At 41.1% G+C, this 20,192-nt stretch overlaps 1 protein-coding gene across 3 annotated transcripts in view; it reads right to left on the reverse strand.

Moving 5' to 3' along the window:
- Positions 1 to 10,310: 10,310 nt before the first annotated feature.
- Positions 10,311 to 20,192, reverse strand: part of PAMR1 (peptidase domain containing associated with muscle regeneration 1) — a 111,972-nt gene continuing 102,090 nt past the window's right edge. For all 3 annotated transcript variants that reach the window (XM_069091429.1, XM_069091431.1, XM_069091430.1), the window contains 4 exons: positions 17,810 to 17,876; positions 14,705 to 14,937; positions 13,262 to 13,554; positions 10,311 to 12,360 (listed from right to left, as the gene is read on the reverse strand). In XM_069091429.1, the coding sequence (XP_068947530.1) occupies positions 11,824 to 12,360; positions 13,262 to 13,554; positions 14,705 to 14,937; positions 17,810 to 17,876 (1,130 nt within the window). In that variant the 3' untranslated portion in view covers positions 10,311 to 11,823. The remainder of the gene's footprint in view (positions 12,361 to 13,261; positions 13,555 to 14,704; positions 14,938 to 17,809; positions 17,877 to 20,192) is intronic.

The raw sequence follows: 20,192 nt of genomic DNA on the forward strand, positions 1-20,192 counted from the left end.
GGGGGAGGAAGAAGTAAATGGAGAGCATTTAATAAGGGTTGACTATGTTCCAGACACTGTACTAAGACCTGAGAATACCAATACAAGCAAGAAGAAAGACAATGCTTGCCTTAAAGGAGCTTATATTCTAATGAGGGAAAGCAATACAGAAAAGGAAAGGGGTAGGGATGGTGCTGAAAAAGTAGAAAAATAACCAAGAGAGTCAGCAGGAGATGAGCTGGGTTAGAAGTGAGCATGGCGATAGTGGGAATTTCCTCAAATGGAGGCTCCAGAGAGGAATGGAGGGATAAAGACATTGCCAGGATGAGAAGGCTGCTGGAGTAGAGGTGAAGAAATAGTCCAGAGTGGTAGGTTGAACCAAGTTAGAAGTGAGCATGAATAAAAACTCCTTGGAGGATTGTCTTCCGATATTTAAAGGGAGCAGATTTATTCAATGCTGTTTCATAAAACAAAACTAGAACCAAGAAGGGGAAGTTATAAAGAGAAAGGCTTTGGTATAAAGTAAAACAAACAAAAAAAAAAACACACACACAAGAACTAAGAATCAGAACCATTCCAAGGATGTTCAAGCTGCCTCGGGAGGTAATTCATGCCTTTTGGAACATTGGAGACAAGCTATTTGTCAAGGGTGATCAAGAAGACCATAGATTTAGAGTTGGAAGGTAGTTTAGAGACCCCTGAGTCCAACTTCTCTCATTTTACATATGAGAAAACAGAGGTGAAGTGACTTGCCCCAGGTCACACATCTAATCCAAGTTTGAGGCAGGATTTAAAACCAAATCTTCCAGACTACAAATCCAGTGGACTCTAGCCACTATGCTGATAGAAAGGATTAGCCTTGATCATGCCTGAGGTCCCTTCCACTTCTTAGTTCCAGTATTCTAAATATCCTCCTCAGGCTATTAGAGAAACAATACGGTACTGGTGCAGGGGAGGGGGGGGAAGGGGGGAGGAGGGAATTAAATTCAAATCGAATCCAAAGTTCTGGCTTCAAAACCTGTCTTTTCTACTTCCTACTAATGTGACCTTAGGCAAGACAAGTATTTCTCCAGCATTACTCTTCTCTTTTATAAAATTAGGGAGTTGGACTAGTCCAACAGTTCTTAATGTGTGTGTGTGTGTGTGTGTGTGTCTGATGGACCCAAGGCCAGTTTAGTGAAGTCCAGGGATCCCTTCTTAAGAATTATATTTTTAAATGCATAAAAGAACATGTATGGACTTACAAAGGAAACCAATTTTATTGAATATAATTAACACGTTAAAAAAATTCACAGACCTCCTGAAATCTATCCATGGATCCCAGGTTAAGAACCCCCACACTGAATGGCTGCTAAGGTTCCTGCTAGATGACAAGTCTTGCTAAGGACACCCAGGCTGGGAACTTCCCTTTCTGAGGCAGATAGCAGATAGGTGAATCTCAGGGAGTTTCCTAAGGCTCAGAGAGGTTAAATGAATTGTGTTTAGAATTACATATCCAGCATGGGATCTGGAACTAGGTCTTCCAGACTTAAAGGGCAGAACCCCTCTACATGGTAAATAACACACTTTCTCAGGCTATTCGATGAATTAAAATGAAGAATAAAAAAAAAGAGAATGATATGTTTGGTGAAATCACTCCCTTATTGTGTAATATATTTTAAGGAACTAATACATTGCCTTGGTTTGTCCTTTCTATGACTAGACATTGGTTGTCATATAGCCAAGTAATTCGTACATTCCTAATATAGGAATAAAACCAAACCTGTTTCCCCATAAAAGGCCGATGAATAGTCCCATTCCCCACAGAAGTGACAACAGTGGAGAAATGTTTCTATGGTCAAAGTTTATCAGGAAAAAGTGGCCTGGGGAACAGAATAGCAGCCAAGTTAGCAGAGGGTCACACACCACAGGGACCATTTTCAGATCATCATAGAATGTTAGAGAAACATTTGCTTAACCCCTTTTTATGCTGAACACATTTAGTTTCTTCTCTGCTTTCTAGAATTAAAATCCTTTGTTGAATCCCAACTTTGTTATTTATTATCGGCATGGCCTTAGGCAATTAAATAACTGGTCTCAGTTTCCTCATCTGTGAAAAAAAAAATGAATGCAATGATCTCTGAGGTCCCTTCGCCTCTGAAATTCTATTATCCTGTTTTGTGTTCCTGAGACTTAGAAACAAGAAAATTCTTCAGTATAAAATTATTAGGTGGTCTCCCAAAGGATCTCCACTTTTAGAAAAGTCTGGAGAGAAGAAGAAATAGGAAAATAATTTAAGTTGGAGAAGGAGAAAAGGAGAAGGACACTTGGAGGATTTGAGAATTGGGAAGAAAGCCATGGAGGACAGGACATGGTCAAACAGAATAAATAAAGAAAAGAAATAGTGGGAGACAGAAAAGGATGATACAGAGGAAATGGAAAGGAATACGTGTCTAACTTAATCGTTCTCTTAGCATTCTCAGTGTCTGGTACATAGTAAGAGGCTTGATTGATTGAACATTACTGATCATGTAGTAGAAAAATGCAGAATCAGAAGCCAGAGGACCTCAGTTCCTTTCCTAGCTTCCTGTGTGACTTTAACCAAGTCACCTGACTTCTCTTGCCTCTGACACATACTAGTTGTTCAATATACATGTACGCATCTATATATATGCGGCATACATGATTTTCTCTAAGTGTGATTGGAAAGTCATTCTTAGGCTAAAGCCTGAATTAAGAATTTCTGTGTAAAGGACAGGTTGTGTTGTGTCGCAAATCTGTTTTAACAATTAGAAAACCCGAAAATGTTTAGAGTTTTGGTTCTACGTATATTTACTGTTGAATTCTAATTGAAGGAGTGAAGACTTCTCTTACCAAGACATAGACGGGGGTGGGAAGATTATGCCAGAACTAGAATGAGTTGTGAATTAGCTATCCAGTCTTGCAGTCTTGTTGCATGGGTGTCAGCACTTCTCTCTCTCTCTCTCTCTCTCTCTCTCTCTCTCTCTCTCTCTCTCTCAGTGCTCACAATCTGGAGCTACTTTTTGCTACCTGAAATGAATGTCACTTCTTTGTCAGTCTAAGCCACTTGTTCCAGTCATCACTGGGATTGGCCTCTCCATACCTATCTTCTTGTCTTGATTCAACAGAGATGTAAGAACACTCACCACTGACAACTTGATTATTGCTGTAGCAAAAAGCATAAAATTATCTTTTCACTCCACTACCAAACAGAAAAGAAAGTCAGTCTCTGAAGGAAATGGATCTTGTCTCCCAAAGTTTACAGGATCAGTAATTTAGAGATAGAAGAACCTCAGAGTTCAAGTCTAATACCCAAATTTTGCAGTTGAGGAACCTGAGGCCCAGATAGATTAAGTGACTTAGGATCACAGATCCAGATAGATGATAGAGATAGATAATAGAGAAAGAGAGATAGATGTAATAGATGGATGATAGCTAGATGAGAGAAACAAATAATAGCTAGAGATATAAATGCTAGATGATTGAGATAGAGAGCAAAGAGATGGAGAGGTAGAGGATAGACAAATAGAGATGACAGAGATAAGTGATAGACAACAAACGATAGAGATGGATGTATGGATGATCAATGGAGATAGATACAGAAAGATGATAGATAAATAAAGAGATGACAGAGATAGGTAGATGATAGACATATAGAGAAAGATAGTTATGATAAAAAGGATATGATATAGATAATAGATGGATAGAGGATAGATAGATTATAGACAATAGAGATAAATATAGATGATAGAGAAATAGATGATAAAGACAGAGGGTTGATAGACATAGAGACCTAAATGGATAGATAGATGAATCAATAGATGGATGGATGGATGGATGGATAGATAGATGACAGATAGATGGATAGATAGGTAGATAGATAAGAGCAAACATTTTTTAAGCTCTTACTATGTGCCAGGCACTGTGCTAAGTGCGAGGGACACAAATGCAAGCAAGAAGACAGTTTTTGCCCTTAAGGAACTTACCTTCTTGTGAGAGAAGACAACATATAAAGACACTATCAACAAGAAAAATGGTTGATGGCTGGAGTGGATGTCTGGGAAGTGGCTTGCTGGAGGCCTAGCTTCAGGTCAGATAGGAAGGAAAAAGCTCATTTGTCAGAACTCTAGGTCCCAGGCACAGAGCCTAGGGTTCTTATCTAAGGCAGATGAAGATGATGGGGAGTGGAAGGTGTAGAGATGGACCAGGAAGTGGATCTAGAAATAGAAATGACCTTGGGGGCCACTAAGGATAACTTTCTTATTTTATAGATGTGGAAACTGAGTACCAAAGTCACACAAGTAGGTAAGGAATAGAGTCAAGATTTTCAAGTCCTTTGGCTCAGAAAACTCTTTCTTGGGCTTAAGATAGAAATAACAATTAAGGTAATTTATATTATCAGTCACTTGAAGTCCACTCCTAGTGCTAATTTTTCCCCAAATGAAAAGTAATTTTTTAAGACACCTATATTTTCACCCACAACAGTGTCATTCCATGAAGGGCTCTCTGATCATTCCTGTTCTTACATGGTTCAATAAGAAAACTTCCCTCCCATTGTTGTATTGGGCCCCATTCTTTCCCCACCCCCAACCTCAGCTCTCCCTCGTGGAAGTGGGTGGACTGCCAGGTCAGGGAGACTTGGCAGCTGGTGGAAATTTGAAGGTATGTACTGACTAATCACTGATTGTGGCCTCTGCAAGTTTCTGCTTATGGAATACCTAACCATTGGCCAGGCAGCGTCCCTTTAAAAGCTGAAGCTTTACCTGAGATCTGGGCTGTACAATTTGGGTGGGACAGTGGGATGGGACCCCGTCAGCCTGCCAACATGTGGCCTGAGCAGCCAACATGGCTTAAATAAAGGGTTCAATTCTAAATTGTTACTTGGGTCTTGCTCGTGTTTTTCTGGGTACAACACCATAGGTACTAAAGAGGCATGTCCCAAATCCCAGACCTCAGTCTAGCAGATATCCCAACTGATCCACATATCAATGATTGCCAGGGAACATGGGAGCAGGAAGGAGAAAGAGAAAACCTTTTCCTTCCTGGGGAGATGCTTTGCCAGGGTGAATCCCTTGCTCTGCCCGTCGAGGCAAACTGACCCTAAAACCCACCAATGCAGTCAGCCCAGCAAGTACACTACCCACTTTTCACTTATTTCTCATAGTCTGCTCTGCATGGCATGATTGTTGCCATTTTTCTCAGGTTAACTCCAAATTATTTGTTATGAAGCTCTAAGAAGAGACTTGGAGAGGGAGGATAGCTTAAGAGTACATTTTAACAATAGAACCCTTTTCCCCTTTTAAAGCATAAAATAGCAAATGGGAAAAGAAACAAAATTGACCCCAGAGACATGAAGATCTGGGTTCAAGTCTTGCTTGCTTTTGACACCTACTGGCTATGTGACTGACCCTGGGTGAGTTACTTACCCTCTGTTGTTGCTTGCCCTTCATTCTCAAAGAGAACCATGGCATTGGCGAGGTGATGCAATGATATGCAAGGGAACTCAATTTAAGTGAGGCAGGGCTGGGCAGAGTCAGCAGCCTCACTATCTCCTCCAGAGCCATTTGGGTTCAGTAGTCACATATGGATCAGGATGATTGGCGATGGCCTTGGATGCAGTGGGAGACTTTGGCTTTTTTAAGTTAAGGTCTTTATCAGGTCTCAGTTTGACTGAGGCAATGCCCAATCATTGATTAAGACTCATTAAGAAATAAGGCAGAGAACAGACTCTTTTACCTAGTCCAAAAAAAAAAAATCAACCTGGGAGGAAAAGACCCTCAGGGTTTCTGGCAAAAAAAAAAAAAAAAAAAAACGAGACCCCTCTGAAAGACTAAATTGAAGAGTCTGCATTGGAAAAGTTCCTTCCCCTCCAGGGACTCCTTTCCTCAGTTTTGTGGTTTCTAGTCTCAGAACTAGCTCTTTTTGCACCCTGGGGCAAACTTAAATGACTCCACCTTAGTTGTGCTTATCAAATTGTAAAGAACAAACAAATCAGGGTGGACAGATTGGAAAGTGATAGATTGTTATGAGTAATGAGCAATGAATTGGAAGGTGTTCCAATCGCCTTTCAGAATCAATTTACAAGCACCCTAACACCTTTACCTTTGTGGTACTCTCAATTAGACACCTCACACTAAAGTGTACCAACACAGGGTTTGTAAGGGAGCACTGAATTTAGAGGGTGTGAAGATCACGTGTCGTCCTTTGGTGGCTAGAAACCACAAGTTAGCAAGAAGACTTTCTGTTAAAATCAGATGACAACTGGGGGCAAGATCCTCTCTGATTCAGTAGGGTACTCCCTTCTCCACCGGCCCAGCTGCCTGCCTGGCAGAATCTCACTCAGGTATTACAGTATATTTCAATCTTGCCCTCTCACACACTAGTGGTCTTTTCCCCATTGCTCATTCCAGGAACAAATCATGTACTTAAATCAGGTAACAAACTTCCTATTTGTGGTTCTCCATACTACTTTGCCTAAGTAATGCATGTTTTGTTTTTAGTTAATAGACTTCTTTGCCTTTAATAGACTTTTTCCTAGAAACCATGAGCAGATTCAAGAACATGATGTTAGGATTTCCCAGGAACTGAATCACTTAATACCTTCCACCTGAAGATAAAAAAAATCTAAATTACAGACTGTGATTTCCCCCACAAAGGAACCTTTATCAAAACATTTCTTCCTATCAAATCTAATCCACAAGGCCTTGGATGAATATTTTTGTGAACAAGAATACAAATCTTAAGTGGACCCCCAAAATCAGTCCTTGTGACCTTCCTACAATGCTAAGCTCTGGCAGTACATCTGACCAGTAGCCCTGCCAAAGAAAGCAAGCCTTCCTTCCAGGAAAAGCACGAAAAAACCACTAATTGCTACCAAACAGCTCTAAAATGTCCTCATCTTCCTAACAGACAGGCAGAGATAAACTTCCACAAGCCCTGGGGAGCCAAACTATTTCACTGGATATTTTTACAGGATCCTGTAAAGGAAAAAGAAAGTTTAAATGACAGGGAAGACACCGGAGGGAGTTCTCTTGTCCCTTGGATTGTCTGTGAAAGATAAAATGAGATAATAAATGTCAAGATGAGGCTTCATCATCATCAGACTTACCCAACTTATCATTTCACTAACAATGACATTATGTCTTCATTTTTGCCCGGGGTTGAAGCGGTAAATTTTGAAAATACATCCTCAGTGCACTAATGAGGAGGTGAATGTCCGTGATTGATAGCCCTGTAGCGACCAGTCATGTAGGGAATATTCCTGGATGTGTATTGTAGTTTCCAAATGGTTGGCCATATTGTTAGTGTGATCCTGGATGGATCTATGCTCCCATCAGTGTGGCCATTTCCTCCAATGGTGCAGATCACAACTGGTCCCTGCCATCAAATGCTGAGTGACACTTATCCAGGCCTGGAATCTGTTGGGGGTGGGGCACCACCTTTATATCTTTTAATGTCAATTGAAGACTCATTACATGACCAGCCCATATTTGTATCTGGCCATATATTGAAAAGAATAAAGAAGCAGAAGAGAAAGGGTTAGGAAGAGAAGGAGGAGAAAGAGAAGAGGAAGGTCAAGGAGGAGGAGGAGAGGAAGAAAAAGAAGAAGGAGAAGAAGAAGGAGGAGGAGGAGGAAGAGAAGGAGGAGAAGAAAGAAGAGAAGGAGGAGAAGAAGAAGGAGAAGAAAGAAAGAAAAAGAAAATAAGCTTTATGAGGTTAACCTTTGTAACAAGGTGAATGGTCAAACAAACAAAAAAAATGTTTTATTTTCCTTTTTCTTTAATTTTACAACCTGGGTTCCTTAGTAGTGCAAAAAGTCTGCCTCTTGAGGCACACAGTGGAATGAGAGAGCCGTAAGAATATTTACATGCCCTGGGAAGCGTATTGGCTCTACGAGTTAAAAGATCTGGATTCAAATCCTTCCTCTTAACATTCTAATTGTGTGACTGGGCTCTTCCTTGTTCCCTGCCAGCTCTGGATCTATGAATCCATAAGGATTTTATTGTGCAACATAAAGTGAATAGAATTGTATATAATAAGGTACATGAAAAGTATGCTAAATGTACACTGAACTCTGAATTACCAGGATGATCAATGTTGGTCCTGAACAACAGATCATAAAATGCACCTTCCTTCTTTCAGTGAAGAGGTGGGAGACTATGGATGCAAAATATTACATACACAGTCATTGTAGCAACTGTTTCTGCTTAAATGATTTTGTTACAACGGAGGACTCTCAGCAAAGGGGCACAAGGGAGATATATGAGAATAGTTATTTTGTTGTTGTTTTTTAAGAGGAAACAAAATAAGTAATAAATACCTTTTAAAATCCAATATGGTGTAGTAATTAGAGAGTTGACATTGGAAGGTCAGAAAGACCTGAATTCCAGGTCTGGCTATAACACACACTGACTATATGACCCTGGGCAAGTTAGACCAAGCTAGTGGAAGAATGAGGATTCTAATCCAGGTTCTCTGAAGCCAAATAAATTCTCTTTCTACTAGACCATTCTGCCTCCAAGAAGAGTCTAGATAACCACTTATGTGGGGGAGGGGGGACAGTGTAGTGTGTAATTCCTGTTCAGGAATGAGTTGGCTTGGGCTCTGAGGTCCCTTCTAGTTCTGAATTTCTTTGATTCTATGAATCTTTGATTGAAGACTAGTATTAGACCTAGAGTTTAGAAGATGTGTGGTGCCATGATAGCTAAGAAAAAGTTTGAGATTATTAGAATAATAGTAATAATAATACTAATATATTTGCATAACAATATTTCCCTTTTACAAAGTACTTAAAGGTTACAAATCTCTTTCTACAGTACTGAGAGCAGGTTGTACTATTGTTATCCCCATTTTAAAGAGGAGAAAACTGAGGCTCAGGAAGGTTAGTTGACATGACTAATAATTTGGAAGTGGTATCTGACCCAACTCCACCGCAACCACTCCACTGGAATCTTTCTGAGATGATAGTCTTCTCACTGACTTTCTTCTACCAGTTCAACTGCTTTCTGAACCCATATCATTCCTGATTAACCTTGAAAAGTATCATTTCCATCTGGATAATTCCTTGCTAAAAAGTTGGCACAGTGAAAAATGGACTGGGCTGAGAGTCCAAGGGCTTGGGGTTAAGATCATACCACTTACAACTGTGACCTTGAGCCAGTGATTTCACCTGAGGAGTCAGATCTATCCTGGGCCATTCAGTTTGTTCCTAACCCATAACTTGGTTTGCTCCATTTATAGGGGATGGGATGGGATGGGATGAGATGAGATGAGATGAAATGGAATGGGATGGGATGGAATGGAAAAATGTTTATTAAACCTTTAGCATGATACCAGACATTAGGTATATAAATAGAAAAGTGAGATAGTACTTGCTCTCAAAAACTCAGACTAATTGGAGGAGACAAGATACAAAGTGCAGTATGTCCACAGCACAAATGGCAAGTCCTAGGGCTCCTTAGGGAAGGGGAGTTCCTGGTAGGCTTTGTGTGAGGGAAGGTTGAGGCAGGTGGATGAGGGAATATCCTATCTGGTGAACTGTTGTGAGAAAAACACTTTGTAAACCTTTAAGTGTGTTGGGAACTTTGGTTTGAGTAATTGACGTTCAAGGTGGGACCTTTGGGAAATGGAGGAGTCTCATCTCAGGATAATCAAGGGATCATTAATTTAGATCTGGAAAGGCCCTCCCAGGCTACTTAGTCCACCCCCCTCATTTTTCAGTTGAGGAAACTGAGGCCCCAGGAAGTCAAATGACTTAACTTGGGTAGTGAATGAATATCATACTATTTTGAACCCAGGTCCTTTGAGCCCAGAACCAGAGTTTTTCCCATTGAACCATTCTTCCACAAAGGCAGTGAAAGTCAATATTCATTCAAGCCACAAGGGACTTGCAAGCTTACGTCGGGGCTATTAGCTTACACTCATGTGATAAAAAAAGAGACAATGAAATAGGTTTGACTCTAGAATAAAAAAAAAACATTCCAATTCTGCTACTTCCTGTACATGTGATCATTACACCTCTTTGGGCTACCAATTCATTATCTGTAAGATAAAAATGTTGAACTAGATGACCTCTAAGGTCCCTTCCAGCTCTAGATCTAAATACTATACTCATCCTTGGCCCTCAGTTTCCTCATCTGTAAAATAAGTGGGCGCAACTCAATGACTTTGGAGATCCATTCTGACTTTAAATCCATGGCGCTAAAGAGTCCCCACTTGACCTGAAGTAAAGAATAGTTTTTAGAGAATGGCATAAAGTATGTTGCAATAATTGCTACTAGTGTGTCCCAAATAGAGGGGAACCAGCATATTGAATAAATGCTCGAGATATATTGGTTTGGTTGGTTCAAATGCCAACCCTCATTTTATTAAAGTGTTTACAGCAGCTCAGTAAGGAGAAGGAATACATCATATGGTGTATGAAAAGCATGAAAGCATGCATGGGGACCAGCACTTGGGCAAGAAGTTCTCTCTCCCAAATTGCTCTTGGAAAGTTGGGTTTTGGTAGGTGCCCTAGTAGGAGCCTCAGGGAAGCCCATACCTGTCCTCCCTTGATGCCCATTGTGAGCACTTCTGGGATTCTGGCCTGAGCACGCCAGAACCAAAGCCAAGCATTCATCCCCTAAGATGGAAAAGGTCACCATGATGATTCTCTGGGGATTTTTTAGTCTTTTCTTTGCTCCTTTACATGAACTGGGTGGATCATTTTTGAAGGATTTACAAGAAGTCATAACGATGTTAAATATGACAAGAAGATATGACAGTAAGTTAGCATGTAAGCTCCTTGAGAGTTGGTGCTGTTTTTGCCTTTCTCCTTATTTCCAAAACCTAGCACAGTGCCCCACACATAATAGGTGCTTTATAAATGCTTGTTGATTGGTTGGCAAAGAGATCACACATCCTTTGAAGTAATGAAGCTCATATAAACACAAGTTGTCCATGAGATTTCTTCAATATGGAATTCCTGAATGGAGCTGGAATCTTATTGACACGGGCACTGACTCCAAGAGTCTAGATTAACAGCCCACCTTTACCCACTCAGCCCATGTTACTCTTGTCTTGTCTATGCCCCACACTCTTGTCTTGTTTCATCCATCAATCCTCTGAAGAATCTGCTTAGTGCATTGAAGGTCTTCCCTTGTATCTTTCAAAATTTCATGAGCAGAAACGCAGTCCTCAGACAGTCCGACTTTTATCCCTCACTCTTACACCCGCTCCATCTCTTTTATTGATTCTATATTTCCTGGATACCTTTCCTGATAATTTTTACCATTCATTGCCTTTAATTCACCCATAATTTCAATAATTCAGAGACTACAGTCTCCCATGATTCAACAGTCCTAGTGTTCAAAAGGTGTATTTGTGTGTCAGAGAGAAGGTTGGTATAATTCAAAGGGCTGTGCAGTTTCCCGAATGCAACACAGCTTGCTATTTTCTTCCTTTTTAGTTGTGAGTCTAGCCCATGGTCTAAACTACTGAAAGACTAGCTCAATGGGCTGCCCATCTAACTATAGGGTGTAGCCTGGGGTAGACATATCAAGAGGTATACATACAGTATACATTCAGTCCAATCCACTCATAATCAAGGACGTCTTGTAGGTGCCACTGCCTCTGCTAAACCCGCCTTTATTAGATACCAGTTGGGACTTGTCACTAGTGCTGGGATCCTAGGCACAGCTGGGTTTATGAGCAAATGAGAGGAAATCTTTAAAACAACACCATACACTTGTACTTTCTCTCTCTTTCCTTCTTTCTTTCTTTCTCTCTCTTAGTCTCATACACACAAATACATGCATGCACACATGTTTAATATATACAATATAAACTATTTTACAGGCATAGGCCTTATTTCATATTTTTTTCAATCCAGTCTTTGAAGGACAGCACCTTGGTATAGGCAGTGTAGAGCTTGAGACTGCAGGTCTTGTCATAGCCCCAGCTCACCAGCCCCATCAGGTGCCAGCTTGGTTCTGGGGAAGCTTTCCCAGGCAGAGAAACTGCTGCAATGCCACCTGTCTCAGCAGGGCAAATATTGGAGGGAGCCACTGGGTCCTGCTGGGCACAGAACATGTTGTCTGTGATGCTGACCTGGATTCCATGGTCTTCATACTGCTGCTCACACAGTAGAGAGTCTACCACCTTTACGACCCCTGAGCGGAGGGAGTCATTCTTAAAGCCAGGGGCCCTCACATCAGCAAGAATTTTCCAGCCTGTGATTGTTATTTGGGCATCCTCACTGAAGGGATTGAAGTCTCGGAGTGCCACCAGGCAGATGGGCTGCACCCTGCTGCTAATTCGAGCTTTATCAAGGAGTTTTACAACAGCAATGTCAGAGTCGAGCAGGATAGGGTCGTAGTTGGGATGAACAATGATGGCAGAGATCTAAGAGAGGGGAAAATAATCCACAGAATTCTCAGATCCTATCACAGAATTCTACCCAGACTCAGGTTGTATAACCCTGATCAAGTCCCTTGACTTTTCTGAGCCTCGATTTCCTCATCTGTAAAATGAGGTGAAGGTGTTGTAAGGATCATATGAGATAAGAAATCCAAAGTGTTTTGTAAACCTCTAAATGCTATATAGATTCCTCTTATTATTAATGATAAAAGTTTGTTTTATGAATCAATATTGTTAATTTCATACTAATATGGTGGATAGCGGATAGAGAACTATCCTCAAAACCAGGAACAAAGGTTCAAATCCTACCTCTGACACCTATTAGCCTCATGACCTCCTCTACCTGCCACCTCCTCTTCCATCAAATCATTTAACTTTTCAATGCTCTAAGACTTTGTAAACCTTAAACTGCTATATAAATATTAGCTATATTAGCTAATTAGTTAAAAGTATTCCTTTGGCGGGGAGGGGGAGCTGGACTTGAGTTTTTACTGGTTTAGGGAATTTCCAATGATGATTAGGAAGACTGGTTTGGGGAATTCCCAGTTTCCCTTGGCTAATCTAGATCCGTTTCTTCTTGGCAAAGTTTAGTATTAGTTTCTTAGATCACTGAGAGGAGATATAGCCATCATGTCTCAGAGGAAAGACTTGATTCTACATCTTCCCATCTCCATATCTGACTCTATCCAAAACAATATCCCATGACCTAGTAATAGAGACTTAATAAATGTTCGATGAGAAAGACATATGTCTCTACAGTATTTCTAAAAATGAAAGGGAAGGAGACTGGTTCTATGTGCCTTCCTGGTCCTTGCCCACCACACTTTTTTTCTGTCCCTCCCTGCTGGGCTATGCAGACATCCTTCACAAACCACTCATCTCTCACCCGTAAACTCTGAATGGTCTTCTCATCTCTGTCATCATCTCGGTAGAACTTTCCCAGCACCACCTTGAGCTCTGCTGTCTTGATCAAGATGCTCTTGCCCAAGTCGGTGACACAATGTGCAGCCACTACTATGGTCCTCTCATTCACCAGGGCTCCGCTGCAGATCAGAAACCATGAGCCCTTGTGGAGGCTGCTATCCTGCAAACCACTGGTCCTCCTGTAGATGGCTGCTTGCCATGGCCAACGGGTCCCTGGTGACTTTGGAGCTGTCACATTCTCAATCTTCCCACAGACTAGGGGAGAAACACTAGTTTAAAATCTGCTTTCTCTGAACATGGTGCATTCCAATATGAGAGACAACCTAGAATGTCCTCCCTTTAGGTTCTCTGGTAAGAAAACATGACAGTGCTCACTTTGCCTTTGTTTGCTACTATCCTTCCTCTGTCAAATAGGCCCATTACTGTCTACCTGGGCAGATCCCTAGAAGGTTTGATTTCTGAATATTTCATAAACCTTGTCAAATATTAACACCTCTGCCTCTTGGTATCTCCAACTCCCTCCAAGGCTCAATTAAGGCAACACTGTCTATAGGACACTTTTACTAATGAATGAATATTAGTGAGTGAAAAATCATTTAATAAATACTATATACCAAGCACTGTGCTAAGTGTAGGTGATGTAGGATAGAAAAGTGAGACAGTTCCTATTCTCAAGGAACCCACATTCTAATGGGATGGACAACACATACAGGAGGTTACCAGATAAAGGGTAGCTATCAAAGCCTAGGGGTTATTAGGGTGAAGGTCAGATGACAATGCTTGAGGGTATGAAGAGTGCGGTGGTAGTGTGGATAGTGAAGCCCATCATTAGAACTCTCCCTGAAATTGAATTTGTATATTCTGCTCTTGTGTCCTGGTAACCCTCCCCATTCCACCTCCCCATAGAATATAAGCTCCTTGAAAACAAGGGCTGTTTTTGTTGGGGGGGTGGGGGTAGGGTTGGGTTGTCTTTGTTGGTCTACCAGTGCTGGACACAAGCACTTAATAAATACTTGCTAAATATTGATTCAACTAAAGTGGCAAAGGAAGATGAGATGGAGTGGAAATGGAGAAGAGTCTATTTAAGACAAATGACGATGCAAAATCACAAAAAAAAAAAAAATAAAGGGAAGCAGGATGAGAACAGGTTAAGGAGAATGGCCCAGTTGGAGGGAAATGAATTCAATTTATGTGAAGGGAGTAGTATGAAATATTTGGGCAGGAAGTGCAGTATGAGAGGCATTATTTTTGGTAAGGGTATGGGGCAGGGACTTTCCTGTTTTACTTTAAAGGTGACCACCTAACTAGACAGCTGGCTCAGGTGGAACCAAGAGACAAGGTGAAAATCTCCCCCAGTCTCTAGATGAGAAAGAAAGGTACTAGCCCTCCCTCTGTAGCAACTCACTTGGGATACAAGAGGGCGCCCGCCCGCTCCACTTCTCGGTCTTTAAACAAGTCCTCCGGCTGCTTCCCAGGCGGCGGTAGAAGGGCGAGATGCACTCGTACTGGATCTGAGTGTGCAAGTGCACATACCCAGGGGGCAGTTCCCCAAAAGGAAGGGCTGGTTTCTTGGTTGGGTAGCTGTCCAGCTTCTGCTTGCTGAAAGTCGATGAGTAGAGCTGGTGTAAAGGTGTCTCCCTGGGGTGACCAGAGAAACAACACAGAGAGGAACAGTCAACACTGCTTCTTCAGCCTTGGCTCACAAAGCAGCATTTATTGCCAGGGGTTTTACTACTTACTGGAAAGGGGTCATAAGCTTAAAGGATCATAAAGCTAGAGCTGTAAGAGATAATAAAGGTCACTGAATCTGGCATTTTCACTTTAAAGATAAGGAAACTGAGGCTTCGTTTAGAACTAGATGGGACCTTAGAGGCCACATGATCCCATGTCCATCTTTGACAGATGAGGAAACTGAGGATTAAAGAGGTTAAGTGACTAGTCCAGGGTCATACAGGCAGTAAGTGTCTGAAGTGGAATTTGAATTCAGGTCTTTGTGACTCCAAGTCTAGTGCTCTATCCCCTATACCACACGCCCGCAAGGAGAATGAAAGTATGTACTTATGTATGTATATCTACACACAATATAATATATACATGTGTATGTGTGTACTGATTGTATGTGTGTTTATGACCATATATGAATGTGTATGTATGTATACAATAATTCAGTATGTATATGTAATCCAGTCCCCTGGATTATAAAAAAGAACCTCTCAATTTCATTTCTGAAATGCCCTTTCTGGATGGCCTCCAGTTGCCTGGAATTATAGGGAAACAAGATAAGAGGCAGTTATTATCACTGTTAACCAGAGATAGGATAAACCAAAAATAAAAGTTAATTATGAAATTACACTGGAAGTGGGCATCAGGGTGATTAATTCCCTCCAGTAGAAACTCAGATGCATCCTTTCTCTAAATGTCATAATTGGGCGATATTAGGAACAGACTCAAACTAAGTTGTGTTGGTACAGGAGCTTGATTAGACAATTAGTCGATGTAATTAGTACACCTCAGAGAATATAACATCTCTTAAAGCACAAAGACAGAGAAAAATGCAGGAGTATTGTAAGCAGATTGAAAAGATATATTTAGTGAACCTTGAATTTGAAACATGCCAGAGGAATACTTATGGACTCTGCTTGGAACCAGGTCTCCATTACAGCATACACATTCATTTGGTAGTTTTATTAATGCTGGTCATGTGAAGAAACCTTGTGGTATTGTAGTTAAAATACTGAATTTGGGTCCAAAGGACATGGATTTTAATCCTGTCTGTGATATTTACTAGCTCTTCGAGCATGGACAAATCACTTAACAGTTCTGATTCTCAGTTTCCTCATCTGTAAAATGGGGGAATTGGACCACATGACTTCTAAGGTCCTCTATGTTTAGGAACCATCCTTATCACTCCCAGTTTAAAGAGAAAAGAAGTAAACACTTAGAGCCTGAGACCTCTTCAAGGTCACAGAGCATGACCTCAAAGCCATCATAAGAATCAGCCCTCTGATCCCCCATGATAGCAATGGCACCCAGTTGTCTCTGCCTATGCTCACTTTCAGTTTGCCTAAGGAAGAGCTTTGCCACACTTTGTCTAACAATATGGAACACAAACCTCCCCAGGTCTATTGATCAGTGAGAGAGCATTGCTCAGAGGCATAGCCAGAAGCAAAGGACTAAAACATGGGCAAGTTTGAGAGTTGTGAATAAGCTGGTCCCTTTAGTGGCTGTGGAGCTAAGGGATTTGAGAGCTGGAAGAGTCCTTAGAGATCATTTAATTCACCCTCCTCTCTGAACTTACAGTCTAGATCATGGAATTATAGATCTGGAACTGGAGAAGATCTCACAAGTTGTCTATTCCATTCTCCTCATTTTACAGACAAGAAAACTGAGGCTCAGATGACTAAGTGGTCACTCTGGGGCTATGAATGCAACTTGGTGGTACAGATGAGCACATTCTTTGTCAGCATACCCAGAATGCCCAAAATAAATTTAAAAACAGTTCCTTTGGTTGCCATCTCTACCTGAGGGCAGAGATTGTTTTATTTGTATCTTCGTATCCCCAGAATCTAGGACAGTGCCTGGCAGCACACAGCAGACACAGGTTTGTTGAGCTCTTCTTGAAATAATACATAGACACCTGCAACCTCAATATCTAATCTCTGGTTTTTGTTTTTTTATTATAGCAGTTTCCCTGGTATTTCTGGGTGACTAAGTAACTACCAAAGCAGAATTCTCACAGGATTACAGTTTTAGAACTGGAAGGGACATTAGAGGTCACCTATTTCAACTGCCTTTCATAGGTAAAAACACATTGGGGCATAAGCAAAGTGACTTACCCAAGGACACTGAGCTCTTAAATGGAAGAGCTGGGGCTTGAACTCAGAATTCCCTATTCTGTTCTTTCCATTATACCATGCTGCATTTTCTCAAACTCGGAAAGACTTTGCCTTTATTTACAGGAAAAGGCAAGCTCTAGACTAATCACAAAGGTCATGGTGGTGAGGTCTTGGAGCTGGAAGGAACTTTAAAGGATATCCCATCCAATCTCTTTGTTTTATAGATGAAGAAATTGTAGATAATCTCATAAAGAAGACATTAGCAATTAGGGGGGCTGGGAAAATCTTCTAGAAGGTTGGATTTGAGCTGGAATTTGAAGGAAGCTTGGGAAGGCAGAGATGAATAGGGAGAGCATTCTAGACATAGAGGATAGTCAGTGAGCAAAATGTGGGGTCCTTGAGCCCACCCAACATGTTCCACAGACAGAGAGGCAGAGAGACAGAGACAGAGAGACAGAGACAGAGAGAGAGACAGAGAGACAGAGACAGAGAGAGAGACACAGAGAGAGAGACAGAGAGGGACACAGAGAGACAGAGACAGAGAGAGAGACAGAGACAGAGAGACAGAGAGAGAGACAGAGACAGAGAGGCAGAGAGACAGAGACAGAGAGACAGAGACAGCGAGAGAGACAGAGAGAGCTCTCAAAAATAAATTTCAGGCATTTCATGCTCACCTTGACTGCACTTGCATGGGAAGAACTCTTTGTCTTACTAGGTCAGAAATCTTTGGTTCTCTGCAGGCTAAAAAACAAACACAAGTTTGTATAATCCTCAGAACAGTCACTCAAATTCGTGGGACTCAGATCCACCCTCTCCCATTACTTAAAGAAGACTAGAGATAGAAAGAGATCTGTGAGTATACAAGGCAGATATACAGACAAGTATATTCTGAACTCGATATATAAGAAAATTTGTTCATCTCCCCACAGAGAAAACTCCCTGAAGAATGTGATCATAGGATCATGAGTCTACAGGAAAATGAGACTCCTAGAGGTTAAGTGACTTGCATAGGGTCACAGGTGGTAAGTAACAGAACCTAGATTTAAACCCACGTCAAATGACTCAAAAGTCAGCATTCTTTATCATATATCACAGGGTTTATACAAATGCCATACTTTGCAGGCTTACCTGAGAAACTTGGGGAAATGTTAGTTCATAAATCACGCTATAAGAATGCAATGTCTCCCTGACAGAATATAAGCTCCTTGAGGTCAAGAAAGGACTAATTCATTCTTGTCTTTGTATCACCGACATTTAGCACTGCAGCTACTACATGAGATTATAGGGTCATAGGATCATACCTCAAGTACAGGGCATCCTAACATTTTGGGGGGAGGAGTCATAGATACCTTTGGCAGTCTGGTGAAGTCTATGAGCCCTTTCTCAGAAATAACATATGTTGCCTACATTCATAATAGAAGGAAATACTAAATTTCATTTAGAGGTTAGCAAATATGTGTTTGTATCCGTGTGTGTGTGTATGTATGTGTGTGTGCATATTCAAGTTCTCAGACTTCTGAAAAACCTAGCCACAAACTCCATGAGGGGTCCATGGACCCCAGTTAAGAATCCCTAGTATAATATTAGAAGGGACTTAAAGGAGGTATCTTATTCAACCTTCTCATTATACAGAAGAGGAAAATGAGGTCTGGTCTGGGGGTGGGGTTGAAGTAAATTACTTGTCCAAAGCAGAGGCAACTCTCCCCCCCCCCCATTCCAAAGTAGGTACTTTATGAATGCTTATAGAGTTAAGTCATCAAGCATTTTTAAAGCACCTACTATGTGTCAGGCATTGTGTTAAGCACTGGGGATGCAAATAAAAGTGGAAAAAAGTTCTTGCATTCAAGGGGTTTTTACAGTCTGTTGGACCAATGGTAATCTATTGATAATAGAATTATTATACGTCATTGCGTTATAAGAAACGACGAATAGTGAAGAATCCAGGGCATCTTGGGAGCACGCGTATGAACAGATAGAGAGTATAGTGACCAGAAACAGGATGATCATTTGTACAAAGCCCAAAGCGGCATGAAGGAAAACAGTGATGAAAGACTCAAACTTCTGACCAAGGCAGTGACTAATCATAGTTTCCAAAGACTGATGGTAAACCATGCCTCTGACCTCTCAGCAGAGAAGGGATGAGAGACAGGTACAAAAGGAGATGTACACTGTCAGATATAGCGATGTGTTGATTTCTTATGTTTAGCCAATATTTTTGCTGCTACATAAGATTGGGAGGGCAAGGGGAGACAAGAAAAGGTAAATCACTGGGAAATTACAGCAATGTAAAAAAAAGAGCATCAATAGAACATTTATTAAATTTAAAATGTTGGTTCATAGACTGGGGTCAACCGATCACTTGAATACCAGTAAACTTAGCTGTTGTTTTTTAATGGCATAGAAATAAAAGTGAAATTTCTAAACAAAATCAAAACAAAACAAAAAACTTGACCTTCCAGGCATGGGAAACTGAAAGGTTCTCACAGTAGCTAAGCCCAGAAGGCAGTCTCAACTCAATGGAAGCCTTGAGGGTGAGCATGCCCACTCCTTTCACTGAAACTGAGTCCTCTTGGGATAGCTTAGGGTCAACTTGAAATCCAGTTTGATTTTCCTTAACACTTTCTTTCTTCATGTTCGAAAAGAAATCCCTTTTATCCCACTTTCTAGACTAAGCCGCCCAAATTCTGCTAATTAGCCATTTAAAGGACTTTGGTCTGTTTTAATTAGCAGGAGGGGAGGTAATTGAAATCTTGAAGGCATCCTCTCCATGTTTAAAGGCACCAAGGCATAGCTTATCTCTGCTGATAGAGACCAAGGCTGTTCTTGGCTGAAATCAGGAGTGGTTTGCTGCCTTCACCCCCAAAATAAATAAATAAACAACACTCTCCCTGTTTCCTTTTCTCATGGTTCAAGCTGTTTACAAACACAGGCAAAGGAAAGAAAGTAGAAAAAGGAGGCAATTATCTGGGTGATGTAGGCCAAGAGAAGGCTTTTCTTTTTCCTCCCTCAATATAGCTGACATTTAGACAGCTGTGTAAAGTCCCTAAAGGATTTTAC

The sequence above is a fragment of the Petaurus breviceps genome, unplaced genomic scaffold (genome assembly GCF_028583685.1).
Source record: "Petaurus breviceps papuanus isolate PSGF00001 unplaced genomic scaffold, PetGlider_PUasm1.0 188, whole genome shotgun sequence".
NCBI lineage: Eukaryota > Metazoa > Chordata > Mammalia > Diprotodontia > Petauridae > Petaurus > Petaurus breviceps.